A 27,096-nucleotide genomic window follows, 5' to 3' on the forward strand; every position below is an offset into this window, starting at 1 on the left:
AAAAAAATTTTCGACTTATTTTTGTTCAATTCAGTTAAAAGCATTACTTAGAAAGTCCTTGAAGATGTGGTCCTCACTTCCACGACCTCCTTTCCCTAAAAAAATTTTCGACTTATTTTTGTTCAATTCAGTTAAAAGCATTACTTAGAAAGTCCTTAAAGATGTGGTCCTCACTTCCACGACCTCCTCTCCCTAAAAAAATTTTCGATTTATTTTTTTTAATTTAGTTAAAAGTATTACTGATAAATTATTTCAAAATTATTTTTTAAAAAATAAAATTGCACGCTTTATCTTGATATTTGTTATGCCTTCTTCGTTCAGCATTAAAACTCCTGATGAATTAAAGAACATTATGAACTGATGAATTAAAGAACAAGAAGCTAGAATTAACTCAATTTTAACTAAAGAACACTCTATCGGACATCCAGGTGTTACCAAAATGTGCCATTTAATTTCCCAAAAATATATTGGTATCAGTCAAAAAGTTATTCGCCATTTTATATCGACTTGTGAATCCTGCAAATCACAATAATGAATATAAATGGATTCTTAATGTGATCGATTGCTATTCAAAATTTGCATGGTCATTTCCTCTCATAAATAAGACATCACAAAATATAAGAAATTCATTTAAAGATTTGTTTTACTCAGTTGGGCCACCAGAAAGTCTACTTTGCAACTCAGAAGTGTCAACATTATTACGTGATTGGGGAATAAAGGCAATTCATGCAAGACCAAGACACCCTCAATCACAAGGTCAAGTAGAAAGATATAATCAGACGCTAAAGCGTTGGTTAGCGAAAACTTTATTTGAATCAGAATCTAACAACTGGATTGACATATTGAAAAGTACCGTCTATAGATACAGTACCGGTCATATGTTTTAGACATTCTGAAAAAATCCCAGTGTTTGATTTTTCTAAGAAAAATCCAATAAAATAAAAGTTTTTTAGTAAGTATTATCTATATTATTTATATATTTATCATTTTCATATCTATCTTCGCTTTATCTTCGACTTCTTCATATGTTAAGGATTTGTCGAAATTGGCCCAGTCATATGTTTTAGACATTTTATTTAAATTCATTATATTTCAATAAAATTTATACTTTTTTTTTCTATTTTTCGTATCGGAAACGTGTTTTAAATTAATTTGAAAGCAGTATGCCACGACTTTCTGTTGAACAGCGTCATAGAATTGTTTTTATGCGAGAAAATGGTCATACCGTACAGGAAATATCGATTTTACTTGGAATATCCAGATGCGCCGTAAATCACACTTACCAACGGTATTTGGATGGAAATGGGTTTTACGACAGACCAAAATCTGGAAGAAATTGTATTCTTTCGGCACGTGCTCAAAGGAATCTTGTACGTGAGTCTCGACGTTTTCCCAAAAAAACAGCGAATGAAATCAGAAAAGACCTAAATATTACGGAAACCGTCAGTGTCGAAACTGTACGAAGAATCTTACGCAAAAATGAACTTTTCGTAAGAATAGCAGCCAAAAACCTAGACTTTCAACTAATAATATCAAGAAGAGAAAAATATTCTGCACTAGAAACATTTCATTCGATTGGAATAAGGTCATTTTTACTGACGAGTGCCGCATCGAATTAATTTCGAAAGCACGAGAATTCGTAAGGAGACCTCCTGGAAATAGATTCAATTCGAACTACACAACGAAAACTCAGAAATTCGCACCTTCAATCATGGTTTGGGGCGGTATCAGACACGATGGAAAAAGTGCCTTGATATTGTGCGAAGGAAATGTAGATTCCGTAGAATATCAACGAATCTTGGAACAAGGGCTTTCTGAGATATATGATGATAACTTTATTTTCCAACAAGATGGTGCATCATGTCATACTTCACGGTCTACAAAAAATTATTTGCTTGAAAAGGAGTGAATATTTTAAACAATTGGCCTGCACAATCGCCAGATCTTAACATAATAGAAAATTGCTGGCATTATTTAAAGAGCAAAATCAGAAATAGAAACCCTCAGAACGTTAAGCAACTATGGGAGATGGCAAAAGATGAATGGAACAAGATGGGAGATGATTATATTCAAAACTTGTATTTGTCGATCCTAAATAGAATACATGATGTAATATCGAAAAAAGGAGATGTAACTAAATACTAACTTGTGTTTTAATTAATAAAAACTCGTTTTAACTTTTAAAAATTCCAGATTATGGATGTGCATCGTAAATGTCTAAAACATATGACTGGGCCAGTTTCGACAAAATCTATAAAAAGATCAAGATGTCGAAAATACAGTGACGATGAGATTGGAAAAAATAAATAACTAAAAAAAATGGATAATGCTTAATGAAAAGCATTTTTTTAATAAGATTTTTCTTTAGAAAAATCAAACACTGGGATTTTTTCAGAATGTCTAAAACATATAACCGGTACTGTACAACATAACTATTCATCGTGCTACCGGACAGGCACCTTTCAGGTTAGCTACATGAATTATATTTCTAGATTATTTTACGGGACTTCAGGATTCAATACAATTTCTTTGCTAGATAGTAAAGAAACCGAATCAGACAAAACCACTGATAATTTATCGGAAAATGAAACTCTAAATTTACAGTCCCGTCCAAATGTTAGAGGCACCCTATTTTTTCCCTAAAAAGGCACTTATTTATTATTTTTCGAAAGATTTTAAAGAATAAATTAAGTTTTTAAAGGAAATTAAACATTTCCAAAGTTTTTATAAATATTCGACCGATAGTATTCTCAAACTTGAAAAAAAATAATTGGTCGCTCAATGTTAGAGCGGGGGTGTCAAAGATACGGCCCCCGGGCCAGAGCTGGCCGCGGACGATCTCAAATGGCCCGCGGTAAAAGTTTAAAAGTGTATTTAAATCTAAAATATTATTTAACTTTTAATTTTTAGTAACTAATTATCGGCAGAGGACAAGATGGAATGGCAATTCCCACGCAAGATGGCTATTGATATGCGTTGGAAAAGCCATGTCCGTTCTCGATGATCGTTTTTCTTCTGCTTGCCAGATCCCCAATTTAATAAGAAATTTTTTAGTCCTGGGACCGAGGACACCCGACGTCTCCACTGCGACCGGGGCGAAGGTATAACGGTGCGATAAGGCGCCGTATTTTTTGATCTTCAGCGTTTCTGCCAGGTTAGCTGCGGAGCCCGGCTCTGAAGCTGACGTCAAGATGTTCCCGGCGGAGAAGGTATCCGTACTTCAGGAGGAGGTACTGTGCACCAAATCGTTAAAAATAGACCATGTAATGGAGGTGGTCGTCCGGACAGTAAATTTTATCCGTGCTAGAGGTCTATATCGCCGTCAATTTGACAATTTTCTGAGTGATATTGGTTTTACTCACGGACTACCATATCATTCCGAGGTAAGGTGGTTAAGTCGAGGTTTGGTATTGAAGAGATTTTTCGATTTAAAAGAAGAAATCAAACACTTCATGTTTGCAAAAAACAAACCTTTACCAGAATTGGAATCTCTTGATTGGTTGCTAGACTTGGGATTTTTGGTGGATATTCAGAACACCTGAACACGCTTAACAAAAATTTGCAAGGACGAAATAAAGTTGTTACACAATATTTCGAATGCATACAAGCTTTCACCGTGAAGCTAATGTTATGGGAGACACAATTGACAGTGGGAAACACTGAGCATTTTTCTTGTTTAAAAAATGTAAATTCCACCACATCGAATGTTGATATGAGTCGTTATAAAGTGAAAATAACAGAATTACTTCAACAGTTTGAAACACGTTTTAAAATTTTTCGTGAATTTGAAAAAGAATTTACTGTTTTTCGATCACCATTCACTGCAAATATTACACATCTTTCAGCTAACTTACAATTGGAAATTATTGATTTGAAATGTGACTCAGATCTGAAGAATAAATATACCATGGTGGGCTTAGACACCTTTTATAAATATCTCTTGCCGAAGTATCCCAACTTAACAGCTTTAACTGCGAAAATCTTGTCAATGTTTGGAAGTACATATCTATGTGAACAACTTTTCTCTTTAATGAACATAAACAAAACAAAATTTCGATCAAGCCTCACCCACACTCATCTAAGTGAGATTCTAAGATTGACGGTAACTCAGGATTTCACTCCAGATATTGTCCCTATTATGAAGAAAAAAAGATGTCAAGTTTCTGGAACATATTTTAATTATAAAAATTAATAAATGTGTTGTTAACTGATTTTAAATTAATATTATAAATTAAAAATCATAGTATGAATTTTGTTAAATCAGAAATAAATAGTCTGGCCCGCGGAGTTTAAAATTTTTTTAATCCGGCCCGCGGAAGAAATGAGTTTGACACCCCTGTGTTAGAGGCATATAATTGAAAATCTATGGGCAATTTTAAAAAAAGAAGTAAAAAAATGTGGAGCATCAAAGATTCAAGAATTATGGAATGAAACAAACAGGGCCTGGAAAAACATTGATACAGGTGTGGTTATTAAACTTTTTGAGTCAATTCCAAGAAGAATATCTTCGGTAGTCATAAATAATGGAGGAATGACTAAATATTAAATTTTTGGATATTTTTGTCTTTCGTTATTGAAATGTGCTTCTAACATATGAACGATGTATTATTTTGAGTTTCTTAGTAAATACACATTATAAACTAAATGTGCTCAAAAATTTTAGGTTAAGATTTTTTATTCAAACAAAAAACTTTTTTCAAAAAATGACAAATAAGTGCCTTTTTTAGAGAAAAAATAAAGTGCCTCTAACATTTGGACGGGACTGTATATCAAATCAGATTTCGATAATTATGTGAAAACAAAAAAAAGTCCTTTAGAAAGTTTTTTCGAAAATGAACGATATGTTGTTATTGATTACAATTTGTTGTTATTTGTTTTTCTGGTGGTTTATTATGGAATTGTGTATTGATACAAATTGAATTTTTACATATTCTTATATATTATGATGAACATATTTTTATTTTTCTATTTGCTGTTTATTTTTCATTATTAGTATATTTATTGGTATCTCAAGTCCTCTCGTATACCAAGGAAGTCTATTTGAAAGCATTTATAAATCCTGAAGAACTCGGCTGAAAAAAAGAATAAGTGCCATTGAAAAATCACTTTGTCATACAGCCCAATTTGAAAAAGAACGTGCACCCGATTACTGAATCCGAGACCTGGAAAGCAATAAGTGCAACTAGAAATGCGGCTCCGGGATATGACAAGATCCCTATGTCCTGCTTCAAGCTTGCACCAAGCTGTTTGGTGTCTCTGCTCACAAACCTCTTCAATTCCAGCCTCCAGAGAAAGTACGTCCCAAAATCATGGAAAAAAACTGAAGTTCGAATGGTTCGAAAACCTAAGAAACCTAAAGAGGGAGCCTCGAGCTATAGGCCCATAAGCCTAATCCGCTCTATATCAAAGATAAGTCAGGAGTCGAGGTTTCAAAAAATCTCGAGTCCCATTTTCATCTTAATGGTCCCTGTCAGATTCTACAATCGGACAGAATTCAAAAATATTGACATTCGGGTTCTTTGCGAGAAGTTCAAAATTCTGAAAAATCTATGCGAAGAGTTCAATGTAGTTCAGATACATGGAAGAGAAAAACAATCCCCGTACACAGGGGATTGTAGAACGTTTAAATCAAACCATCACCCGAAAACTCTCCAAAATGATAGACACATATGAAAAAGGTGGCTGGAAATTCTCAAAAAGCAGTGTACTGTTATAACAAGCCTGTACACTCATTTTTCAAATCAGAGTCTTAAACGAATCCCCAGAAAAGGTTGGCCGCTCATTGCTACTTATTTTAATCCCAAATTTGGAAAAAAGAAATCAATCTATGAATTAAAAAACTCGCTTCTGTCTTTGGGAATAAAAGTGAAATTACCAAAAATGAAAATAAAAAATAATTCCCCTGATTTTGCACTATACAGCAAGGTGCTTGAGGAATCATTAATTCAAATTGATGCTATAACTATTAAAAAAATAATCAATAAAATAGTAGAAAAAGATAGAAATACTAAAAAATCCAAATAGACAATAGAATAGAATTAAATTTAATGTAAAAAGTTCTTATGAATGGAGATTAATTAATTGATAAAGTGAATATAAATTCGCTTGCAAAATAAACTTTATCCAAGATATTTTACCAGTAGTAAAATTAATTAATCTTCAAACAAATAAATAAACAAAAATATTAAACAATAAAACATTAATAGCAAGAAAAAAATGAAATAAAATTTTACAAACAGAAGCACAACAGAAGATAAAAAACATTAATAACACGTGATAATTTATTTCAATTAATTCGATAAATTTTGAACATTTAGAAAATTATATAAATAACATTTAATATTTTTTTTTTTTTTTAAGCTTAAAATTTATACAAACAAGACAAAAATTACAGATAGCTAAGTTAGTTAAAGGCCTCACGAGACACCCGACCAGCCGCGCGAATGGCGAAGACGTTCCCTCGGATCACAGCAATCGACAGACGTTCCAGGAGCCAAGAAAACTCTCTTGGATCGTGACTAGTCCTTGAAATCCGTCGACCGAGCGAGCGAAGGAAGCGGAGTGTCTTGGGACCGAAGATCCCGGAGGACTCCAAGGCAATTGGAGTAAAGAGCAGCGAGTTGGACAGGTGGCCGTACTTGAGAATCTTTCGCTCCTCGGCCTGCCTGGAAGCGTGCCCAGGATTGGCGGCGGACAGCGCGAGATTTCCCAGCGAGAACGTGTCCGAGCAGGTAGAATCCCAAATAAGGGATTTCCCCTGCTCGTAGGGGAAGGTGGACATGCCGTCAGGGCGTTTGCCGACATTTAATATTATCAGTCATTTTGAATTCAATTAAGTTTATTTTTTTCCAAAACGAGCTGCTTCCCGGATTCAAAAGCGAAAAGCGTACAGCCGTCTGGACGTTTTGCATCTTCAAAAACAAGGCCCTTCGGTTCCAGAATAGAAGGGAAACCAGCTCTTTCCAGAGCTTTGTGAATTAGATTGTTAATTTCAGTGTGTCGAGGAAATCGGCCAGCGCTCATTCGACAAGACAGAGGATGTAGCCCAAAGGCGTCAACTTTATCCCCACAACGACATGGGTGAGGTCTGCAGACAGGAAGTCCAAGGCGATTGCAGATACCCAAACGGAGTGAATCCCTATCAAGGACAGTATCCAAAAGCGGAGAAGGGAGTACATTCAGCCAGGAGCCTGAGTATGGCTGACAGGCGGAACGGAAACAAGCCAGTCTGTGTTGGTCGAGAAGTGGTTTTAAGTCAGTTGAAGATCGACGGCAAAGAATTTTGTCCCAGTCTCGTTGAGAAAAGACATCGGAAGGGACTTCAGAGAAATTGCGTTTTCAAAGAGCGAGGGCCAAATCAATATCAGAGTCCAACGATGATCACCATTCAATTTATGGTACCTGGACCATTGGCGGCTCTGTGGAATCCATCACCGAGAACCTATCCCGCCTAATCCCTGCTTTGCGCATCCCTGGCCTAAAAGTTAACGTGAATAAATCGGAACTCCTAAACCTCAACTACCCTGAGGCGGATTTTCCGAATGTCAATATGATCATCCAAGACTTCATCACTGGTGCACAAATAACCCAGCCATTAGAAGCAACCTTTCTTGGATGCCCTTTAAGCCCATCTGGCGAAGAAGGACATGGAATTCTGTAACCTCAAAAGCAATCTCTTGGAGTTAGACTCGCACATCGCTTTTTTCCTCATGAAAAGCAGTATACATATGCCGAAACTTCTGTACACGCTCCGCTGCCTGCCATGCTACTCGCATCCAGACATTCTGTCTTCCTTGGAAAAATCATTGAAATCCTGCGCGGAAGCAGTTTTAAACATTTCCTTTGACGAAATCGGTTGGACTCAAGCAAAACTTCCCGTCAGGTTCGGAGGGATCAGTCTTCGCTTGTCTAAAAATCTGACGCCACATTTCTCTTCAATTTCCAGAAGCCGTCAACTTGTCCAAGAGGTTCTACTCCCCTTCAACGAACTCTCTCTGGAGTTGCCGACTGCCGACCTCCTAGAATTCTGAACTGACGCTAACCTACCCCTCCCGTCCGACATGTCCGTGCAACGGGAATGGGATGGAGGGGGTCAGCCTACCGCGAACAAAACTCTCTACGTGACCCCCGAAAAGATCAGTGGGAGTGGCCTCCTGTTGAAAATTTTTGACAAACTTTACAAACAAAAACATTTGACACAATGTGTCATTGACGAGGTTCACTGTGTTAGTCCGGTCAATACATTGTGATTTTTAGTGGGGAGATGACTTTCGTCCCTATTATAAACGATTTTATTTGCTCAAAACCGGGTTTAGCTGAGTTCCATTCATGTTGTTAACAGCCACGGCAACTGAGCGTGTGAGGATTGATATCCTTCATCAAGTCCAAGTGAGTACTCCTAAATGGTTGACTTTTAATAGAGAGGATCTTTGCTAGGTTTATCTTCAGTTTCAACCGTTCAAACCTCAAATATGAAATAAGGCCTAAACGTTCTTCTCAAATAGTAAACGACATTGTCAAAATGATCTTCGACCGTTTCCAAGGCTGGGATAATTTACTGTCTTTCGAGGTTTTTTTGTTTATTTCTATTTGGTCAATATCATTTTTAAGATCATGTTTTCCAATTCCTTTCTTGGACGCTATACTCAGCTTAATTTTAAACACAAAAATAATGTTAAGTAGGAAAAATTAAGTTAAAAAGTGAAAATTTAATAATAGTATCGAATAATTATGATTTTTAACAGTATTTTATTTAAAAATATTTTAACCTTATGAAATCAGGTAAAATTTTATGCTTATATTTTAGCTGTAAAATACTTAAAAATCTTTACATCAAGTTATTCCATGTTAGATGTGCCGTTCATCTATTACACAATTGATGTGAGAAAATAAGAGACTCTTAACTGAAATTGATTCAATGATAGCTACTGTACAAGCTGCAATTATCAGGAACAATAGAAGAAAATTAATATTCAAAGACAGAAACATCACCATTTCATTTGACAAGATGGGGTTCCTGGCATAAGGCCGCTACATACTATTCAGAAAATCTGATCGGAATTCAAAATATTTTTGAATCATTCGCGGATAATGGATATCTAATTTGAATATCCGAAGCTATTCGAACAATCCAGGTTTCCAAATAATGTCGCTATTGCAAATATTATTACAAAATTTGAAAGTTAGGATTTGGAAATGGCAACAAATTTATTAAAAATACATATACAAAAAGCTTCAAAAATGACATTTTAAACATAATTAAAATGATCAATTTACATATATCTCCTGCCGAGTATTTATTACTCCTGAATTGTCAGTCAACTTCGTGCTGGGTTGAAAGATGTGCCTCTGAGATAAAGAGTTTTCTAAGATCCAACCGAAATTTTCTACCAGAAAATTTAAAAAACAATGTAATTTGGTATGTGTATAAATGTTGTAGTGTTTGTAGTTTTTTTATGACGAACGTTCATTAAAAGACAGTTAGAAAAGGGAGAAGGATTGTTTAAGACTACGCAGGTTAGGGCGCTCTTCCAGTCTCACGGATTGCGAAACAGTTGCCGAGGATTACGGCAATGGAGAGGCGTTGAAGAAGCCAAAAGAACTCTCTCGGGTCGTCCCTCCTTTTGGCGATTCTTCTCCCCAAACCGCGTAGGAAACAAAGCGACTTGCGGCCGAAGACCCCAGAGGTCTCAACGGCGATGGGCGTGAAAACAAAGCTGGAGAGGTGACCGTATTTCAGGATTTTGAGATCTTCTGCGCGATTTAAAGCAAAGCCTGGGTCGACGGCTAGGTTCCCGTTGGAGAATGTGTCACAGCAAGTGGAATCCCATATAAGGGATTTTCCCTGCTCAAAGGGGAATGTAGTTAAGCTGTCAGGGCGTTTGCCGTCACCTCTGTCTAAATCGACAGGTTGAGGACGAATGGCAAGGAGATGGCGATTCTTAGACACTCGGAGTCCAGGAGGTTCCCAATTGAAGGAAGAGGGAAGACATCAATCCAAGCACCGCTGCCTGGGTGACAGCCAGCACGAAGGCAGGCAAAGACCGACACACAATCTCGTCCCACTGGCGCTGGTTGTCCTCGACTCAAACCGGACCTTCCATAAGAGACCAGCCGCGACAAAATTTGCAGACACTTTCCGTTCGGGAAGGTTTCGAAGAACGATTTCTGAGAGAGTGCGGGAGGCAGAATGAGAGGACAGATAAGCTGGAAGAGCCAAATCGGAACAGGATCTCAGACCAAGGCTGCCCCAGCGCACAGGTAAAGTCGCCTGAGACCAACCATAATCATCGAAAGCAAGATTGCATAGGGAGCTCATACCAAGCTTAAGGATGTAATCGAAATCAGATAGGAAATCGCTTTTGTGGAAGCAGGGTGCATATCTTAGCGTATAAAGGACCTTGGGGGCGGAAAAGTAATTTCGCAGGAGGAAAAATGCGACGTGAGGCTTGATGTTTTTAAGCCTCTCGATCATTTTAGCGAGATTTGAAATTTTTTCAGAAAATGAAGCTTCTAGGGAGGAAGGGCCTATGAGAACCCCAAGGATGGATAGATTGGAGTTTCCGGTGATACGAACCTCTGAAAGAAAATTGGAGCAAAAAGAAGAGGCTGCAGAGAATAAACTATGTTGAAGGCCGATGTTCGCGATTTCAGATTTTTTGCGTTGATAGATAGGCCAATGGCTGAGAGTAATGGGAGGATGAACCGGAAGTCGTCGAAAACGACTTCAAGAGGACTACAAATGGTGTCGTCGTCCAGGTACCAAATGTTAGAAGGGGACCGGACAGAATGGGCGATGCCAAAACACAGGACCCAGGGGATCGCCTTGCTGGACCCCAGTAGACGAGGTCGTCAAACATAAGTATGCTTGGGGATGCGTAAGCGAGATGTACGAGGGGGTATGCAGAAGGAGCCATTTTGCGGCAGCACTCCAGTAAGTGATCCCGTCTGATGGGATTAAAAGCATTAGTTACGTCCAGTTTGACCATGATAAACTCCTCGGAAGATTCTAACAGGTCACGATTGGAATGAGCCGCGGCCTCGTAACCATTGGAAACGCCGACACCAAGTTGAGCGGGCAGAAAGTTTGGAGACAAACAAGGGACAATGGCATGACAGAGAAGCTTAGCGGAGAGCTTCCGGAAAACATTTTTAGTTTTTGGTTATTAAGTTAAATTTTAGGGTTAATTTTTTTAGTTTTTAGGTTCATAAAGTTAAATTTTATGTTAAATTTTTTATTTTGTAGGCTAAAAAATCGCTCTAAATATAAGTAAGAAAATGGTGGCATTTCGTGTCAGCGATTAACTGGATTCTCAAACATATTCGGTAGGCACAGTTTTGCACCTTACTTGTCTTAAAACTAATTGGCACTTGATATTCCAGCTCTTGAATATAAATAAAAAAATTTTCTATAATTTAAACTAACTTTGTAATTTTTTAAATAATGTAACAAAAACTAGGGGTGCTTTTATACTTTTGGGAGAACTTAAATAAAAACAGTTATGTTATTGAAAATAAAATTTTATTAAAAATAAACAAGTTTCCCAAGACTAATTTGACCCACTGTATATTCTGGAATAAATCTTCAAAAATAAAAGAATTGGGATTTAAAAAATTTGAGGTGATTAAAGGGGACCTGGCTATAGATTTGGCGACAGTCTACTGTGAGCAATTCAATACTCAAAGAAACCATGCAGACTTGATAACGATGATTTGAAATGAAAATGCAATCCTCATTTAATAGCGATGACATGGGGTTACTCTTCTCATTTAAATGATTAAATAATTTCTTTTGTTCTCGTTAATTTTGTTTATTTCATTTAGCCAAAGTTTTACGTTTTATTTTAAAATCAGAAAAACGTAATCGAGTAAAAAACCCCTCTACATACAAAGTTAATCAACTAACTTTGCCAATGATATGGAGGAGGACAAGTTTTTTCAAATATAATGATAATTTTGAGATATAGCTAAGGATATAAAAATGAAAATCTTGATAAGCTAAATTTTCTTATAAAAAAATTATAAAAAGTAAGCTCATACTAAGACATGAATACCCGTTCCAAACCGAACACGGCAGTGGAATATATAGAGTAACTTTGGACTTGGAAAAAAACATTAGTTTTTCAGAAAATTATTGGAATTGGAAATGTGGTTTGAAAAATGGCGGATCAGCCAAATGAATGATGACATTTTTGAAATGAAAAAGAATTAAAATGCGATAAAGTCATTAATTGACTAAGATCAGGTGCTCCGGAGAAAATAACTCAACGTTCTTGCTCATTAATGAAAAGAATAGTCCGTAAAAATCAAGAATTACTCGAAAAGAATTGGCTGATGATTTAAAAATTACAAGAACATCAGCTTGGCTTTGTACAATTAATTATACATCAGGCAATGAATGTATCAATAAACAAAGGTCACGTCGTGTTCCGTTATTAAAAAAATACACATCTCTACACAAATTAAATATTCCAAATATCTTTTAAATTAAACTCGTCGCCTTCGATTTGACATAAATCCGATCAGACAAATAACCAAAAATGCACCATACCTATCATAAAGCACTGGGGAGGAAGTTTCATGCTGTTAGGCTGTTTTTCATTAACAGGAAGTATCACGCTGTTGGGCTATTTTTCATTAAAGTATCATGCTGTTGAGCATTTATTTGTAATAGATGGAATAATGAATTTGCTCAAATATTGCAAACTCCTGGAGCAATGCCTATTTCGTGCGGTCGATAAATTAAATTTGACCAGCAATTAACATTCCAGCGTGGCAGCGACTGAATGGTTAATAAAAAAATGTTTTGACATGGCTAAGTAAATCACCAGACTTCAATCTAAGCAAATATCCATTAAAAATAAAATATTAGAGTTGAGAGATTAAATAGTAAAAATGAAAAGATATAAATGTTGAAAGTGAAAAAAAGATTAAATTATTGTCAAAATAAAACCAATTCAATTACAGAATATCCTATATTATAAGAACTTCTGGAAATCGACAATATTTAACCAATTTTAAACAGATCGACATTTTTTTGAATTGGGCAGTGAGGACTCTACTCAGCGGTTCTAGGCAGAGGACAAACTGCAGTGGAGACATGCTGTCGCCCTGTAAAATGCCCCTCTCTAGCTTAAATTCGCCTATATCGCATTTGTTGTAGTGTAGATGCACGTTCCACCTGTCCATCACAGTTGAAACAAATTTTATAAACCACAAAGGCAACTTGAGTCTTCGCAGACACTCAACGAGGTAGGCATGATCAACCGAGTCATATGCCTTCTTCACATCCACCCACATCGACACTAGTGAGTTTCTGTGGGCTCTCGCGAGGCATTTGTTGATCAGTGCCTGGTCCTTAGCTCCCTGGCAATCCCGCCGAGTACCTAACTGATTCTCAGACAGAATCCCATTCACCTCCACGAAATTTCTGACCTCAGTAGCCACCACCTTGGTCATCAATTTGTACAGGTTAGGCATACAGGTTATCAGACAATAATCTGTCGGAGCGGAAGGGTTATCTACTTTAGGGATCAAATAAGTGACCCCAGTACAAAATCACTCTGGAATCAAGCCAGGGTCTATTGTAAATTGTTCGATTGCTCGACACGTGCAGTCATGGATTGGTTTGCAATTTTTTATAAAGAAATTATACACCTTATCGATCCCAGGTGTCTTCCAGTCAGAGAGACGGGTTACTGCTTCATCGAACTTCTTGCGGATGTCAGAGACACCACAAGACTCGCTCATCAATTTGTTATTATTAATAGCACGTATACAGAACCAAAGAAACGTTAAATTAGCCAAGGTCCCGTTTGTGCCACACGTTCAGAAATCTTGTTCACCAAGCATCTCCATCGGGGTCTGCTTTGAGCATATACTCATAGGTCTTCAAGGTCGTCAGCACATCCAAGTTTTCTTCTAATTCCGTTTAGATCCTTGTTTAGTGCAACAGGGAGAGTGACCCTGGGCCTTCCTCTGAAGGCTGTTTTGTTGTTATTGTTAAAGTAATCATTTATTATCGTGTTTGCTGGTGTGTTTACGTCCATTCTAAGTACGTGTCAAAACACCCTCCATCTTGATTCTTAAAACTCTCCGGTACATCATGTTCTCACTATCACCAAGTAATGATCCCAATTTCCTTTTTTCCTCCAACTTTCATCAATATATTTTGATTCCCCTGCGATTCTTACGTGTTCAGTCTTTTCTTAATTAACGTGCAAAAACCATCACTCAAATTCGTCCGGAATTTTCTCCAAAACAGATGCAAGTTCCTGATCATTTTCTGACACAAAGTCTATGTCGTCTGCACATATAATTTCCATCGGCATCGATTCTTCGCACTTTGTTCTGAGATCTCTCAGTGCTGCCTCCAGATATACTATGAATAGAACCGGAGATAGAGAGTCCCCCTGAGGTGTTCCAATTGTTGTCCCGAAAAGATTTGATAACTCGTTTCCAACCCGTACAGTTAATTCAGTATTAGAAAGTAGGAAACGGACGAGCCTAGTGCTATCTTCATCAAGAAAACTCCAAAAAACGTTCAACAACGATTTCTTATTTACAGTGTCAAACGCACTGGACATGTCCACTCCTAGAAGTTTAAAGTCATTTTTGTATTGTTGACACATAGCACATATCCATCTATGAGACCAGACAGCGTCTGCAGTCGAGCTACTCCTTCTGAATCCACTCTGTCCTGGCGACAGAAATTCGCAAACATCAGAAGATATCCCATTTAGAGTTATCAGAAATGTAATTTTTCTCAGTGTCTTCAGTAGTATCACTGATCTTGGATTTTTTAGCGGACCCTTGCTCTTTCCTAGTTTATGTAAAGGAATTAAAATTCCATCCCCAAGTTTAAAGGTGAATTTGTCTCAAATATTACATTAAAAATGTTCGTAATGAAGGCTGTCAATTCGCTTGGTGTTTGTCTATATAGCAAGACAGGTTTTGGTGAAAAATTTGCTAGTTTTTGGTAGCCTAAAGATAAAGGAACTACTGCGATTTCACAAAATAAGGTAATTTGAATTTGTTATTTAAAGACTCAGTCAATAGTCTCTTACAAGCCATTGAGGAAATGGCTAAACTCAAGAATTTGTGTTATGCAAAAGAAGTAAATAAAAACTGTTTCGGGATTCTTTTTTTTACTAAGACAAACATGAGTTTAAAGCCAGTCGTGGATGGCTTGAAAAATTTAAAAGAAGACATGGGTTAAAATTGAAGAAACTTTATGGAGAATCTTCTACAGAGAATTTCTTAAATTCTGAAGTTAATGATTTTCTCATTAATATAAGAGCAAAAATAAAATTATATGGTCGCGAAAATGTTTATAATGCAGATGAGACAGGATTATTTTATAAAGCTCTTCCATGTAAAAGCATTTTCAAGATCAAGAGATATGGGCATAAATTATTGAAGGATCGAATATCGATAATGTTCTGCTCAAATATGACTGGTACCGATAAACTAACACCATTCATAATTGGAAAATTCAAAAATCCTAGATGCTTTAAAAATTTTAGCTATCGAAGTTTTGTGACCTATCATAATTCAAAAAAAGCATGGATGGATTCTAAGTTATTCAATACATTTTTGTTCGAATGGGATATCAGGTTGGCTAAAGAAAAACGCAAAATACTACTCGTAATTGACCAATGTCCATCTCACAAGATTTTTACAAATTTACAGCAAATTGAAATAATGTTTTTGCCGGCAAATGCTACGTGTTTATTACAGCCGATGGACCAAGGAGTCATTAAGACATTCAAGACGCTATTCAATAAATTCAAATTTCTTGAAATTATTGAAAAAATTGAACTCGGAAAATCGTCATCTGAGGCATGTAAAGAAATAAACCTTAAGGATGCTTTAATTTATACCTATCAAGCATGGATAAAGCTAGATAGTACAACAATAATAAATTGTTTTCGACATGCTAAATAAACCGAAGATTTTATTGAAGAATATATGACGAGTCTTCGCTTGAAACCTATCAGCAATTCGTGTCAAGACTACAAATAAATGATCCAATTCCTGAGGAAGAGTATCTTCTATACGAGTATACAGAGAATGAAGAGATCCTGGACAATTTGGATGAAAATGATGATGAGGACATTGATTCTGGAGAAAAAAAGAATGAACAAGTCGTTTTAGACCACGATGCTTTGAATGCTCTCCATACATTGAGGAAGTACTTCAAACAAAAGGATGAAATTAATTTAAATGTCTTCAATCACCTTGATGATGTTATAAAACTAAAATAACTGACTATATTTAAAGAAATTAATGTCTTCATTTTTTAATTAGTCTATAAAATTTAAAAAATGCATTTTATTAACAAATAAAAATATTCAAATTTGTCTCTCGAATCCGCCAAACTCTCGAATCCGCCGTAATTTCCCAGGTCCCAAATTTGGCGGATTCGAGAGGTTTTACTGTATTTTTATAATCTGTCTACCCATTCCTCAACAGGTAACATTTAAAAAATATTTTAAGGCAATACTCCATTTTAAAAATATCGTGGGGTCAATGGATTCAACAGCATTGAGATTAATACAGATATTGGTAGTTTAAATGAGAAATAAAAATTTTTTAGATTGTGAAAAAATACTAAATTATGAAACTGTGCCGACATTTCTTTTGGGCAAAATGAGCAAGCAGGTTTTTATTAACATTTGATTTTGAAGTCACGTGATTTAAATTTACCATTCGGGTAACCCGTAGCGCTCGGTAACGCCCAGCGCCTGTGACATAATAAAATAAAAATTGAGCTGTTTACTGAACATTTTTTAACGAGAATCAAACATGTAGTAGAATTGAAAGTACAAATAATTAGCTCTAAATAGAACTTTTAGCACTAGAACTTTTACTACGATATTTCCCAACACCAAATTTTAACGTCGATTATTTTTTTTAATTTGAAGTATATAATTCAGCCGACTGATTCAACTTTGAGAAAGAAATATCTCAAATTTTCCAAAATACTCTCAAAAATAAAACAAACAAAAAAATCTTATCTCCAAATACTCAAAGAATGTCAGGTTACTATCAATTTTTATCGAAAAGACAAAAGCTGGGGCATTTGCTGTTATAACAAAAGTCAGCTACGACTCAAGTTTGTACGAAGGAGTTCCAGTGAGAGATAAAGCGGTCTCTTTTCGTTCACTTGAGTTTATTCACATAAAAGAGGTAGAAATTAAATTAATTTAAACCAGAAAATCAACGATGAATGGTGGGCAGGTCGGTTAGTCAAAGAAGGAGCAAAAGTGGGATTTGTTCCCAGTCCCTAAAGAATAGAAAAGATAAGACTACAACAAAATATAGCATTAAAAACTAAATTTACAAAGTATGAACAAAAACTAATTTTCAGAATAAAGGATACAAATAAAATAGTAGATGAAGACCACGGAAATCAGGAATACAATTAACTAATCAATTCTCGAAATATATGGAAATATTTTTTCAAAAAAGTAAAATAAATCTAGTAAGAGTAGTCCGAAAATACTCCTCCATATGAAATAGTCCCTGCGATGAGACCAATATTCATACTCAGAGTCGCCGGAGCACAAGACACGGAGGGCAGCTCTTACGTCTCCTTCGAGGAGCTTCCGATTCACTCGCTTGATTATCCTGGCGTCCTGCCTGATGCCATTTTCGTATAAGTCGGACTTGTTCTGAGAGGAGGGAAAAGTAGGACAAGATTGTCGCATTCCTCGCCGAAAGAAACTGCCTGAGACTTAATTGCGGACGACATTCCCTTGCCGGGATTGGTCGCCTCGTACTTTTTTCCAAGGACGAGAGGTGCAAAGAGGAACAAATTAAAAAAATACAGGGGCCGCAAATAATTTTTAACAATTATTTATTAACTAAATAATCAAAATTAGGTTTAATTTTACTAGTTGAAGAACGTAACAAATGACTTAGATGACTATTAGTCAATCTGCTGCAAAACTTTGTTTTAATTCGAACAAGTTTACTAAATATCGATTCGCAGATTACATGTCATTAGTAAATTGAAATTCTGCTTTAAATATAAGTTCTATAATAGCATAATTAATAATTATTACACAATTATTATTATTAAGTAAAAATATTAAGCGTAAGTTTTTGATTTTTCATATTTAATAAATAAAATCATCAAAAATAGCTTGTCCGGTTTTCGGTGAGGAGGTGTATGTTAATCCAAACATCGCTAAATTTTTCTTTGCATTATTGACTAGATTCGGAAATCGGTTCTCTGGAATTCTCGAATAAAGGTCAATTATTGAAATCTTGCTGAACAAACTTTTCAGTTCAACATCATTTTGCAAATCAATCAATTCCAGTTGGTAAATGCCGGTAACCTCATCACCCCATAATCAACAAAGTATAATGAAGCACTCTGTTGCGAAGCACTCTCTATGGCTGTTATCTCAGTCGGTGGATACGAGAGGGAAACTTTTACTTTCCCAATTGAAATCTTTAACAATTCTAAACGATCCATCGAGTAACATAGCGACTCTCCTTAGAGTGACTGATTAAAGGTCTACAGATTAACCGAACGTTCAGGACCGACATCTCTGGAGGATCTGATTAAGCAGAACTCCGGATTGCCGGCCAATCTCGCAGCGATACCGCCCGGTGAGATCTTGTGTGAATTCGTGGGAAGTTCACCGAACGAGAGTGAGGTCCTTAGTAAATTGCATTGAGATCACGTGACTATTTGTCCCCTTTCTACCGTGGTTTTGATGTTTAAATAAATAAAAAACAAAGTCACCTTTTATAAAATAGAGTGCTTAATCAATATGTTGTGAAGCTCTGAAATAAACAAGGAGTGGCATTCTTGATACCTCCCATTTTCTTTTCTCCGTTTTCTTAAAAACAGTTAACTTATATAAGCCTCAAGACTTGACCATACCCAATTGTCTGGCCAGTTCAGCCCACCTCAGTACACAAGGAATGGAATGGACTTACTGGCCAGTTCAGCCCACCTCAGTACACAAGGAGATCAGTCTTGAAGCGTTTGAGAAAATTCAAATTTAGGAGTGTTTCGGGTAAAATTTCTGAACTCTGAGACAATTATTGTGTTTTAAAATTGATTAAATTTTAGGTCCTCAAAGTAAGGCAAAGAGGACAAATTTGGATCTGTAGAGGCTCGAGAATTCCCTATAATTATACTATATTTACTGAAATAAATTACAAATTCCAATCTTTTGTTTGGAGCATCCCACGGACTGGTACTTGGATTAACGCCTATCCTTCCATTTCAGCTGAAGCCTTGCTAAACATAGAGTGTTTAAGAATCGGAATATCTCGTTGGCTCGGCTTGAACATTTGCCAGCCTCACCAATGCCACTGTGGGGCCTATATAGACCGCAAAAGTCTACACCCGCTCTCTTATTGCAAAAGCCCTGAAGGCAGGCAGGTGGAGCTTAATAGCATCGTAGGCGACAAACATGAGATGGTGTTGTAAATAAATTTTATAAACATCACTGCGACTAAATCGGTCTCAAAAGACCCACACGAGCTTCCATCCAGTATGTGGTCATCCGGAAAACATTGGAGAGGATTCGTACAGAATAGAAGTTTGGGATGTACCCACCCGAAGATCGTCAAATGACCCGGTTTGCAAAGGCAACGACGAAGGAAGCTTCCACAAGTGAGACCATAGAATCGGACTCGATAACCACCACAAAAGTGGCCTGCACTTTAAAATAGATAAGTGTGCTCGTCGAAGACATTGACTTGGGTTCGGAGAGAAGGAAAATCGACTGAAAGGCACTAATTAAAAACTAATTTTATCTGAACTTTTCAATTTATAATTATTTTTCGTCTAGAGAGCTTTTAATCAATATCAAAATAAAGAGCGATATCTCCACGTGTGTGTAATCAATCGATCTGATTTATACGGAATAAGATATAATATGATAGTCAACTTATTAACTTGGTCGGCCTTCTCTATATCCTTCTTCACTTCAAAATAAAGAATCCAGGGACACGTTTAATGGTGTGGTACCAACCCTGCAAATAAAAAAATTAATGATTTTAATCCCTCGCCCCGTCGCCAAGTCGTTACGCCTTCACGCCGCATTTTGTGGCTAAATGGTGTATGATCATGACCATTTAAAGAATAAAAAATCAAACAAAATTGTTTAAATTTGAGAAAATAAACCAACTAATGCTAATATTAAATATTATCTCCTTTGAGTGACGAGCCCAGACTGTAAGAAGTGATCTTGTCCCAATCAATCTTGCATTTTGTCAGTGGTAGGACACGTCTTAAAGACTTGAAAGAGCTCGAGGACATTTCATCAAAACTCGAGTTTACCGAAAGTTGGAAACTATTTTCAAAATTGCAAATTTTCCCGACTACAACCTCCGCCAGTATTTCAGACTTTTGAGTTTATACAAAATTGAATACATTTTCGATTTTTGCAGAAAATTCACGTTTAGAGTACAGCTGGACGTTTCCATCCTCCATGTAATGAATTCTACCCTTAATGCACCCTTCAAGACTCCAACCGTCTTCACCATTTCCCGCCAATTTCCACTCCGAGCAAATTAACCCACTCCTACAAAATCGATAAAAACCCCAAACCAAAAATTCTTTGAGCTGTGTTGTGACGAAGAAATACAAATACGAAATTCAGTGCCTGTAAATACAACAAGGGACGATCCCGTGTCGTAGTGGGACCAGACGTAGTCCCCCACTTGGCTCTGCAGGGATTTGGCGAGGGGGGATTGATCACACTCATAATCCACGACTTGGGCGACTTTCAGAGTGAGAGAATCGACCCTGTTTTATTTTATTCATAAATCACTCAAAGGATTTTCCAATCGACGGATCAAAGTATCGGCTGTTTCCGAGGTGATTATATGATGATAACAAGACGTGTGATCCTTCGACGTCCACCGAAGTGAAATTCAGACGATGAAATGATTCAAATGTTCTAAAATTAGGGCAAATTGAATACTCTTTTAGGACTTGACGAGTCCGAGGGCTGTCGGTAAGAGCACAGAGGTCTACTGTGGAGGAATTTAACTGCAACCGTATATTATGTGCTCCGATTGGCCAGGTGGACAGGAAGAAACAAGACTGTCAACTGTTTGCTAAGAGATTAATTAATTTTGGTGAAATAAAATTGTGGTTTGAATCTCTTTTAAAGAAAATAGATTTATGGTTAGGAGTGTTGAAATTAATGAAAATTCTTTATATTCATTACCTTAAAATCAGAATCGAGCATTAGACAATAATGAACAAAGCGTTCAACATTTATTTGATTTATTGATCGAGATATGATTTTATTAATATTTTATATCATTTAAATTATACTATAATTAACTGAAATTAAAAATTATTTCTAAAAAATATGTTTTATTTAGCAAACAGAACGATTCTCACCGGGCTATTTGCAAATAGAAAATCTTAAATTAGTTATTTTCAGCAACTTGTCTCCGAGCAGAGAGCCGAGTTTCTTCGCATTCGTCCTGTTTCACCAACTTTGATGAAATGCGTTTTATCTCAGTGAATTCGGTTTTAGTAGTGCAGAGGATGTAACTCTATGAATCTCCTTCCCTTTTTCATTATTTTCTCTGGCACTGTGACCTTCGAGAAAGTGCAGTCCAGTGCCTCTTGATGACTAAATGTCAGGAAAGGACTGTATCGGTGAGCATCAAACAAGACATTCTCCATGACTGTATATAAGCCTGTAGAGACTTATCTACACTCAACTGTCTTAAGTACCCATTGTGGTATTTAGTGACCAGTCTATACCATTTCATCACACACGGAATGACATGGATTTGATGCATCAGCCCTAGCTCGTTTGCAAGTAGGTTTTCTCCACTTCCACTGTCTGCAAACGGTCTACGCACGTCATGCCCACCTCCACGGTAACAATCTCCCCGGTGACCTTATCGTGGACCACAATATCGGGTCTGTTGTGCTGGACAACAATCATAATCATGGTAAAGCATACTCCCGCACTTCATGGCTAAATGGTCAACGGTCATCGCCTTACTTTTAGAGTGATTACACTGTTTCCGTTGACTATTAAAAAAGTTTGTCCTGCAAATATGAGAACAATTCTTCTAATCGGGGAGAGTTATTCCCGTATTTCAGCCACGTTGATGACGACGATACGTCAATGTGCAGGTTGTCCAGCCTGCTAAAGATATTGTGATTGCCGTTCGGAGGAATGGCGTCAATTCAGTAAGTTCTAAAGCTGGCTATTTTGGAAGCTCAGAACAATGGAAGTGGGAAATCCCATTTTTAAAAATTTTCAGTAAATCCTTGGAGTAACTAAGACAGTTGTGGTTCCACAATGGACACTTACTGTCTATATGTCCTTTCCTGCAAGAAAAGCGCAGGTTGCATTTTTCGACATTCCCTGAGCTAAAACGTTTCATCTTTTGTATTTAGGGGCAACCTTTATTTTAAGGGCGATTTTTTGAATAAATATTATTTTGGATGATTTTTACATTTTTTAAATATTTTAAAGCATAAATTTAAAATACAAAACCACGCTTATTTGGGCAGTTTTTCAATAGATACTATAAAAATGTATTATTTCGCCAAGATTCTTAAAAATATACAAACTAAGGATTATGGGACATATTTAATTAGGTTATTTTTAAGTATTGTACACAGCTTAATAAAAAGTTCTGATAAACTCGAATATTATAGAAAAAAAGAGAATTTAGTTTTCAAAAAGTTAATATCAAATAGCTCTGTTATTCTGAAAGCCCTCTTCAAAGAAATCCGTTGTACCAAAAAAAACTTTTCACATGGCTAGCAGGCAAAGTCACATGATTTTATCCCAGGATCCTATTAAATTAATTATATTTTTGATTTAAACAAAAAAATATTTCTAAATTTAAAAACAAGAAAAAAAGTGTTTTATGATTTCACGAGAGGGATAAATTAAGTAAAACAGGATTACATAATATTAATTAAAACAAAGAATTATGAAATAAATGATGCAATGTATAATATAAATAAAGTAAATAGTGGATAAGTAAAGTTAGTTTGAAAGTTAATCACAGAGATTTGTAATGTAAAAAATTTATACGGGCAAATTAAAGACAACACTAAAAATAAACTAAAAAAGTAAATTTTAAATGATAAGTAAAATATAGACTGATAAAGATGATAAAAAAACTTTAATAAGTAAGAGCTCAAACACATACATATCATTTCAGTAATAGTTCGATTAAATAGAACATTTCAGTGAACATTTGTAATCGAAATAACAAAAAAGTGCTGAGGTGATTAATTTTATATAGCATATATGGATGAGATGAATAATTTTTTTATCCTCATTAAAAAATGCCAACATTATATGGATTAAACATCTGTTTAAATCCAACACATCTATGAGAGTTTGTGCTCGAAATAATAAAATTGTGCTGAGGTAACTAAATTTTTTGGCATTGAGACCGGACTAAGTTTTTCTTAGTCTCATAAAAATGCCAACATTATATGGATTAAACATCCGTTTAAATCCAACATATCTATGAGAGTTTGTGCTCGAAATAATAAAATTTTGCTGAGGTAACTAAATTTTTTGGCATTGAGACCGGACTAAGTTTTTCTTAGTCACATAAAAATGCCAACATTATATGGATTAAACATCTGTTTAAATCCAACACATCTATGAGAGTTTGTGCTCGATTAATAAAATTGTGCTGGGGTAACTAAATTTTTTGGCATTGAGTCCGGACTAAGTTTTTCTTAGCCCCATCAAAATGCCGACATTATTTGGATTAAACATCCGTTTAAATCCAACACATCTATGAGAGTTTGTGCTCGAAATAATAAAATTGTGCTGAGGTAACTAAATTTTTTGGCATTGAGACCGGACTAAGTTTTTCTTAGTCTCATAAAAATGCCAACATTATATGGATTAAACATCTGTTTAAATCCACACATCTATGAGAGTTTGTGCTCGAAATAATAAAATTGTGCTGGGGTAACTAAATTTTTTGGCATTGAGACCGGACTAAGTTTTTCTTAGCCTCATAAAAATGCCGACATTATTTGGATTAAACATCCGTTTAAATCCAACACATCTATGAGAGTTTGTGCTCGAAATAATAAAATTGTGCTGAGGTAACTAAATTTTTTGGCATTGAGTCCGGACTAAGTTTTTCTTAGCCTCATAAAAATGCCGACATTATTTGGATTAAACATCCGTTTAAATCCAAAATTTATGATTGTTTATGCTCGAAATAAACTCATTGAGTGGGGTCATTATATTTTTTGGCATAAAGCACGGGCTAAGTTTTTCTTAACCCCATCAAATATACTCACATTATATCCATTAAACATATGTTTAAATCCTAAATTTATATTTATGTTTGTCCTTGAAATAACCAAATCGTTCCTTGTTCATTTTATTTTATCGGTCTACTGCATTCTTAGTTTTTCTTAACCTTCGTGTAAGTCTTTTTGAATCCAACATTTTTTACCCTATCGAAATATTGTCCACATATCACTTTTGTTTTATTTCAATTGATTGCACACAGACAGTCCGATATTTTTATATCAATCGATATTGATTCCAATTCAATGCCTACCATTTATCGATCATATTTTTTAATATCTTACTTTTTAATGAACTATGATGCTTCAATATAAGTATGTAACTTCAATATTGTTTTTGTCGTAGCATACAATTTTTGTCCATGATTTTCTTGTGATTTTTTACTTTTAGTTTTTTGCTTCTCAATTGCACTTGGAGAATTTCTGAAAAACAAACACATGAGGTACTTTTATTTTTATTCCATCTCCTTACCTCATTATTAATCGTATTTTATTTACATAAATTTATCTCTTCTATTTTAATTCACAGTTTCTTTTTAAGCATTACCATAACGGCCTGCAATGTTCAGTATTTGTTAATGCTCACGTTATTTCTACTTCTATTTTATTTAACTTTTTTGAAATAAATTAAATTAATTGTTAGTTTATATCAAATTATTTTAAATAATTATTTTTATCTACAGACAGAACCTCCGGACCATCTATGCCTATTGCTTCGAGAAGCTTTCTCCGGACCGGGGTCTCCGATGGGCATTATGGACTTATGGAAGCGCCCTCCTACAAGCTAGAGAGGTCGGGGTAACTAACTAACTACAATTGAACAGGATTTTGGATTAAACATTTTTCAAAGGCACCATTATTGGATCGAATGGTGGTTTTTCTCAAGGCAGTTAACTCTTCAGCCTGAGAACTGGCGAACCGTTCTATATTGGATGACTACCACCACTCTTGGTATGAACTGATTGTTTCTGGTGTATAAAATTTTTTGGGGACACTCGAATAAAATGTTGTAATTTTTGCTTTCTTATACTACTCTATATTAATAGTATTCGGGAAGTAAAAGAGATTGGTCTCTAAACTTTGCAAGCAAACGGGTCTTCGGATTAATTTAGCTAACTTTTAATTATCTCGGTTTTTAGTTAAATAAAGGTATGTAATATTCATAATCAAAGATTACAAACCCGCATTTTATCTTTTATAAATATCGTAAAATTGTTAGATTTGCTAATGAACAACTTTTTTTAACAGTTACAAAGAAAAAGTATCACAACATCAAACCATGCAAAGAACCTATATTCTACCACCTCGGAGTGCTTAGAATGACGATGATTTGTTAAAACAAAACATAAATTTAGTAGGTATTGGAAGCATCATTGGGCCAGGAATTTATATAACTTGTGGATTCATAATTAGTAAACAGGCAGGGCCAGCAGCAATAATCTCGATCACAATTGCCGGATTTTTTAATATTTTACATGGCCTGTCATCCAAATAACTTAATAGGACTTGTATATGCAGAAGTTGGTACCAGAATGCCACGTCCTGGAACATTTTATTCATTTTGTTTTGCGATATATGGAGAAATGGTTGGATTTGTAATTGGCTCGTTAATTATTTTGATACATTTATTTGGTAAAGCATTTATTTCTTTGGGAATTAGCCGGAGTCGCAGCTGCTCAGACAATATCCTTTTATATCGCCTCGCTAAGTAAAAACTTCTCAGATTTTTCCGATTCATTTTTGAAGATAAATTCTGACTATTTCTTGGATCATTTAAATTTTTTAGCACCTCTGATAGTCGTGTTGACAGCATGTTAGACTTAGCTTTTTAATTATTTATAGGCTCGTTTTTATTAAAATACGAAAATTCAAAGATTGTTTCTCTTTCATTTGTCATTTTAAATTGTTTAGTATTAATCACCGTGGTAATTGGTGGCGCTAGACTGACTAATATCAAAAACTGGAATATAAATTTTGTTGAACTCGTAATAATATTTTAGTCAAACGTTTCTTATGATTCAAGTCGAGGTAAAGGAGGATTTTTACCATATGGAATCTCAGGAATATTTTCTGCAACGATTGAAGTGTTTTTTTCATTAAGCAGTGTCGATATCATAGCAGTAATCGGTTTCAATTTTATTGATAACAGTTTCATAACAGCCAGGGATGCAATAAACCCAATGAAATCTATTCCAAAGAGCATCTTATTCTCAATTTTAACAGTAACTCTGATCTATATTTCAATCACCGTGGTGATCTCCCTAATGATTCCATATTATTTGATTGATGTCCAGTCTCCTTTCTCGTCTGCTTTTACTCTAAATAGGAGTAAATATCTCCGCATTCCAATATTAATTGGCTGCATCTGTGGAATGCTTTCGAGGCTTAGCTTTATATAGTTTTATTATTTTTAGTTTGCAGGGAGAAATTTTATCATGTTCACGACTGTTTTTTTCAATGCTAAACGATGACATTTTCCCAAAATCTCGAGAGAATGTAGACATGGAGGCTCTGGTTACCCGATGTTGTCTAATATATGGATTTATAATAGGCGATATGAATTAATTAATATTTAGGTATTCTTTCAATGTTTCTTTCGACCAAAATTGCAATTGAACTGAGTGTTATTTCGATATTGATACCTTCTATAATAATTAATTTGACTGTGATTAATATCCGGTTTTATTATAATTTAATTTAAGATATTCCGATAAATATTGTTTGATTGGAAGATTTTGGAGGCACCCTAACCAGGAAGGAATACTACTAACAAAATCAAAAAAAATCAAATC

General features: G+C 35.5%; 1 protein-coding gene across 1 annotated transcript; it reads left to right on the forward strand.

Annotated features, from left to right (window-relative positions):
• The first annotated feature begins 15,450 nt into the window (after positions 1-15,450).
• On the forward strand, positions 15,451-25,114 carry LOC115227298 (tigger transposable element-derived protein 6-like). Its single transcript, XM_029798176.1, has 3 exons — positions 15,451-15,844; positions 24,696-24,747; positions 24,988-25,114. Exons 1-3 carry the CDS (start codon positions 15,451-15,453, stop codon positions 25,112-25,114), a joined length of 573 nt encoding a protein of 190 aa, XP_029654036.1.
• Positions 25,115-27,096: the final 1,982 nt, after the last annotated feature.

Source organism: Octopus sinensis, unplaced genomic scaffold (assembly GCF_006345805.1).
Source record: "Octopus sinensis unplaced genomic scaffold, ASM634580v1 Contig02586, whole genome shotgun sequence".
Taxonomy (NCBI): Eukaryota; Metazoa; Mollusca; class Cephalopoda; order Octopoda; family Octopodidae; genus Octopus; species Octopus sinensis.

What these genes read in the sequence shown, in the direction of transcription:
- LOC115227298 (XM_029798176.1), top strand. Translation starts at nt 15,451, where the DNA reads ATGACTGGTACCGATAAACTAACACCATTCATAATTGGAAAATTCAAA. An exon ending in AAAATCGTCATCTGAGGCAT is followed by an intron (nt 15,845 to 24,695) that starts GTAAAGAAATAA and finishes TTTTACTTTTAG; the next exon opens with TTTTTTGCTTCTCAATTGCA. An exon ending in CTGAAAAACAAACACATGAG is followed by an intron (nt 24,748 to 24,987) that starts GTACTTTTATTT and finishes TTTTATCTACAG; the next exon opens with ACAGAACCTCCGGACCATCT.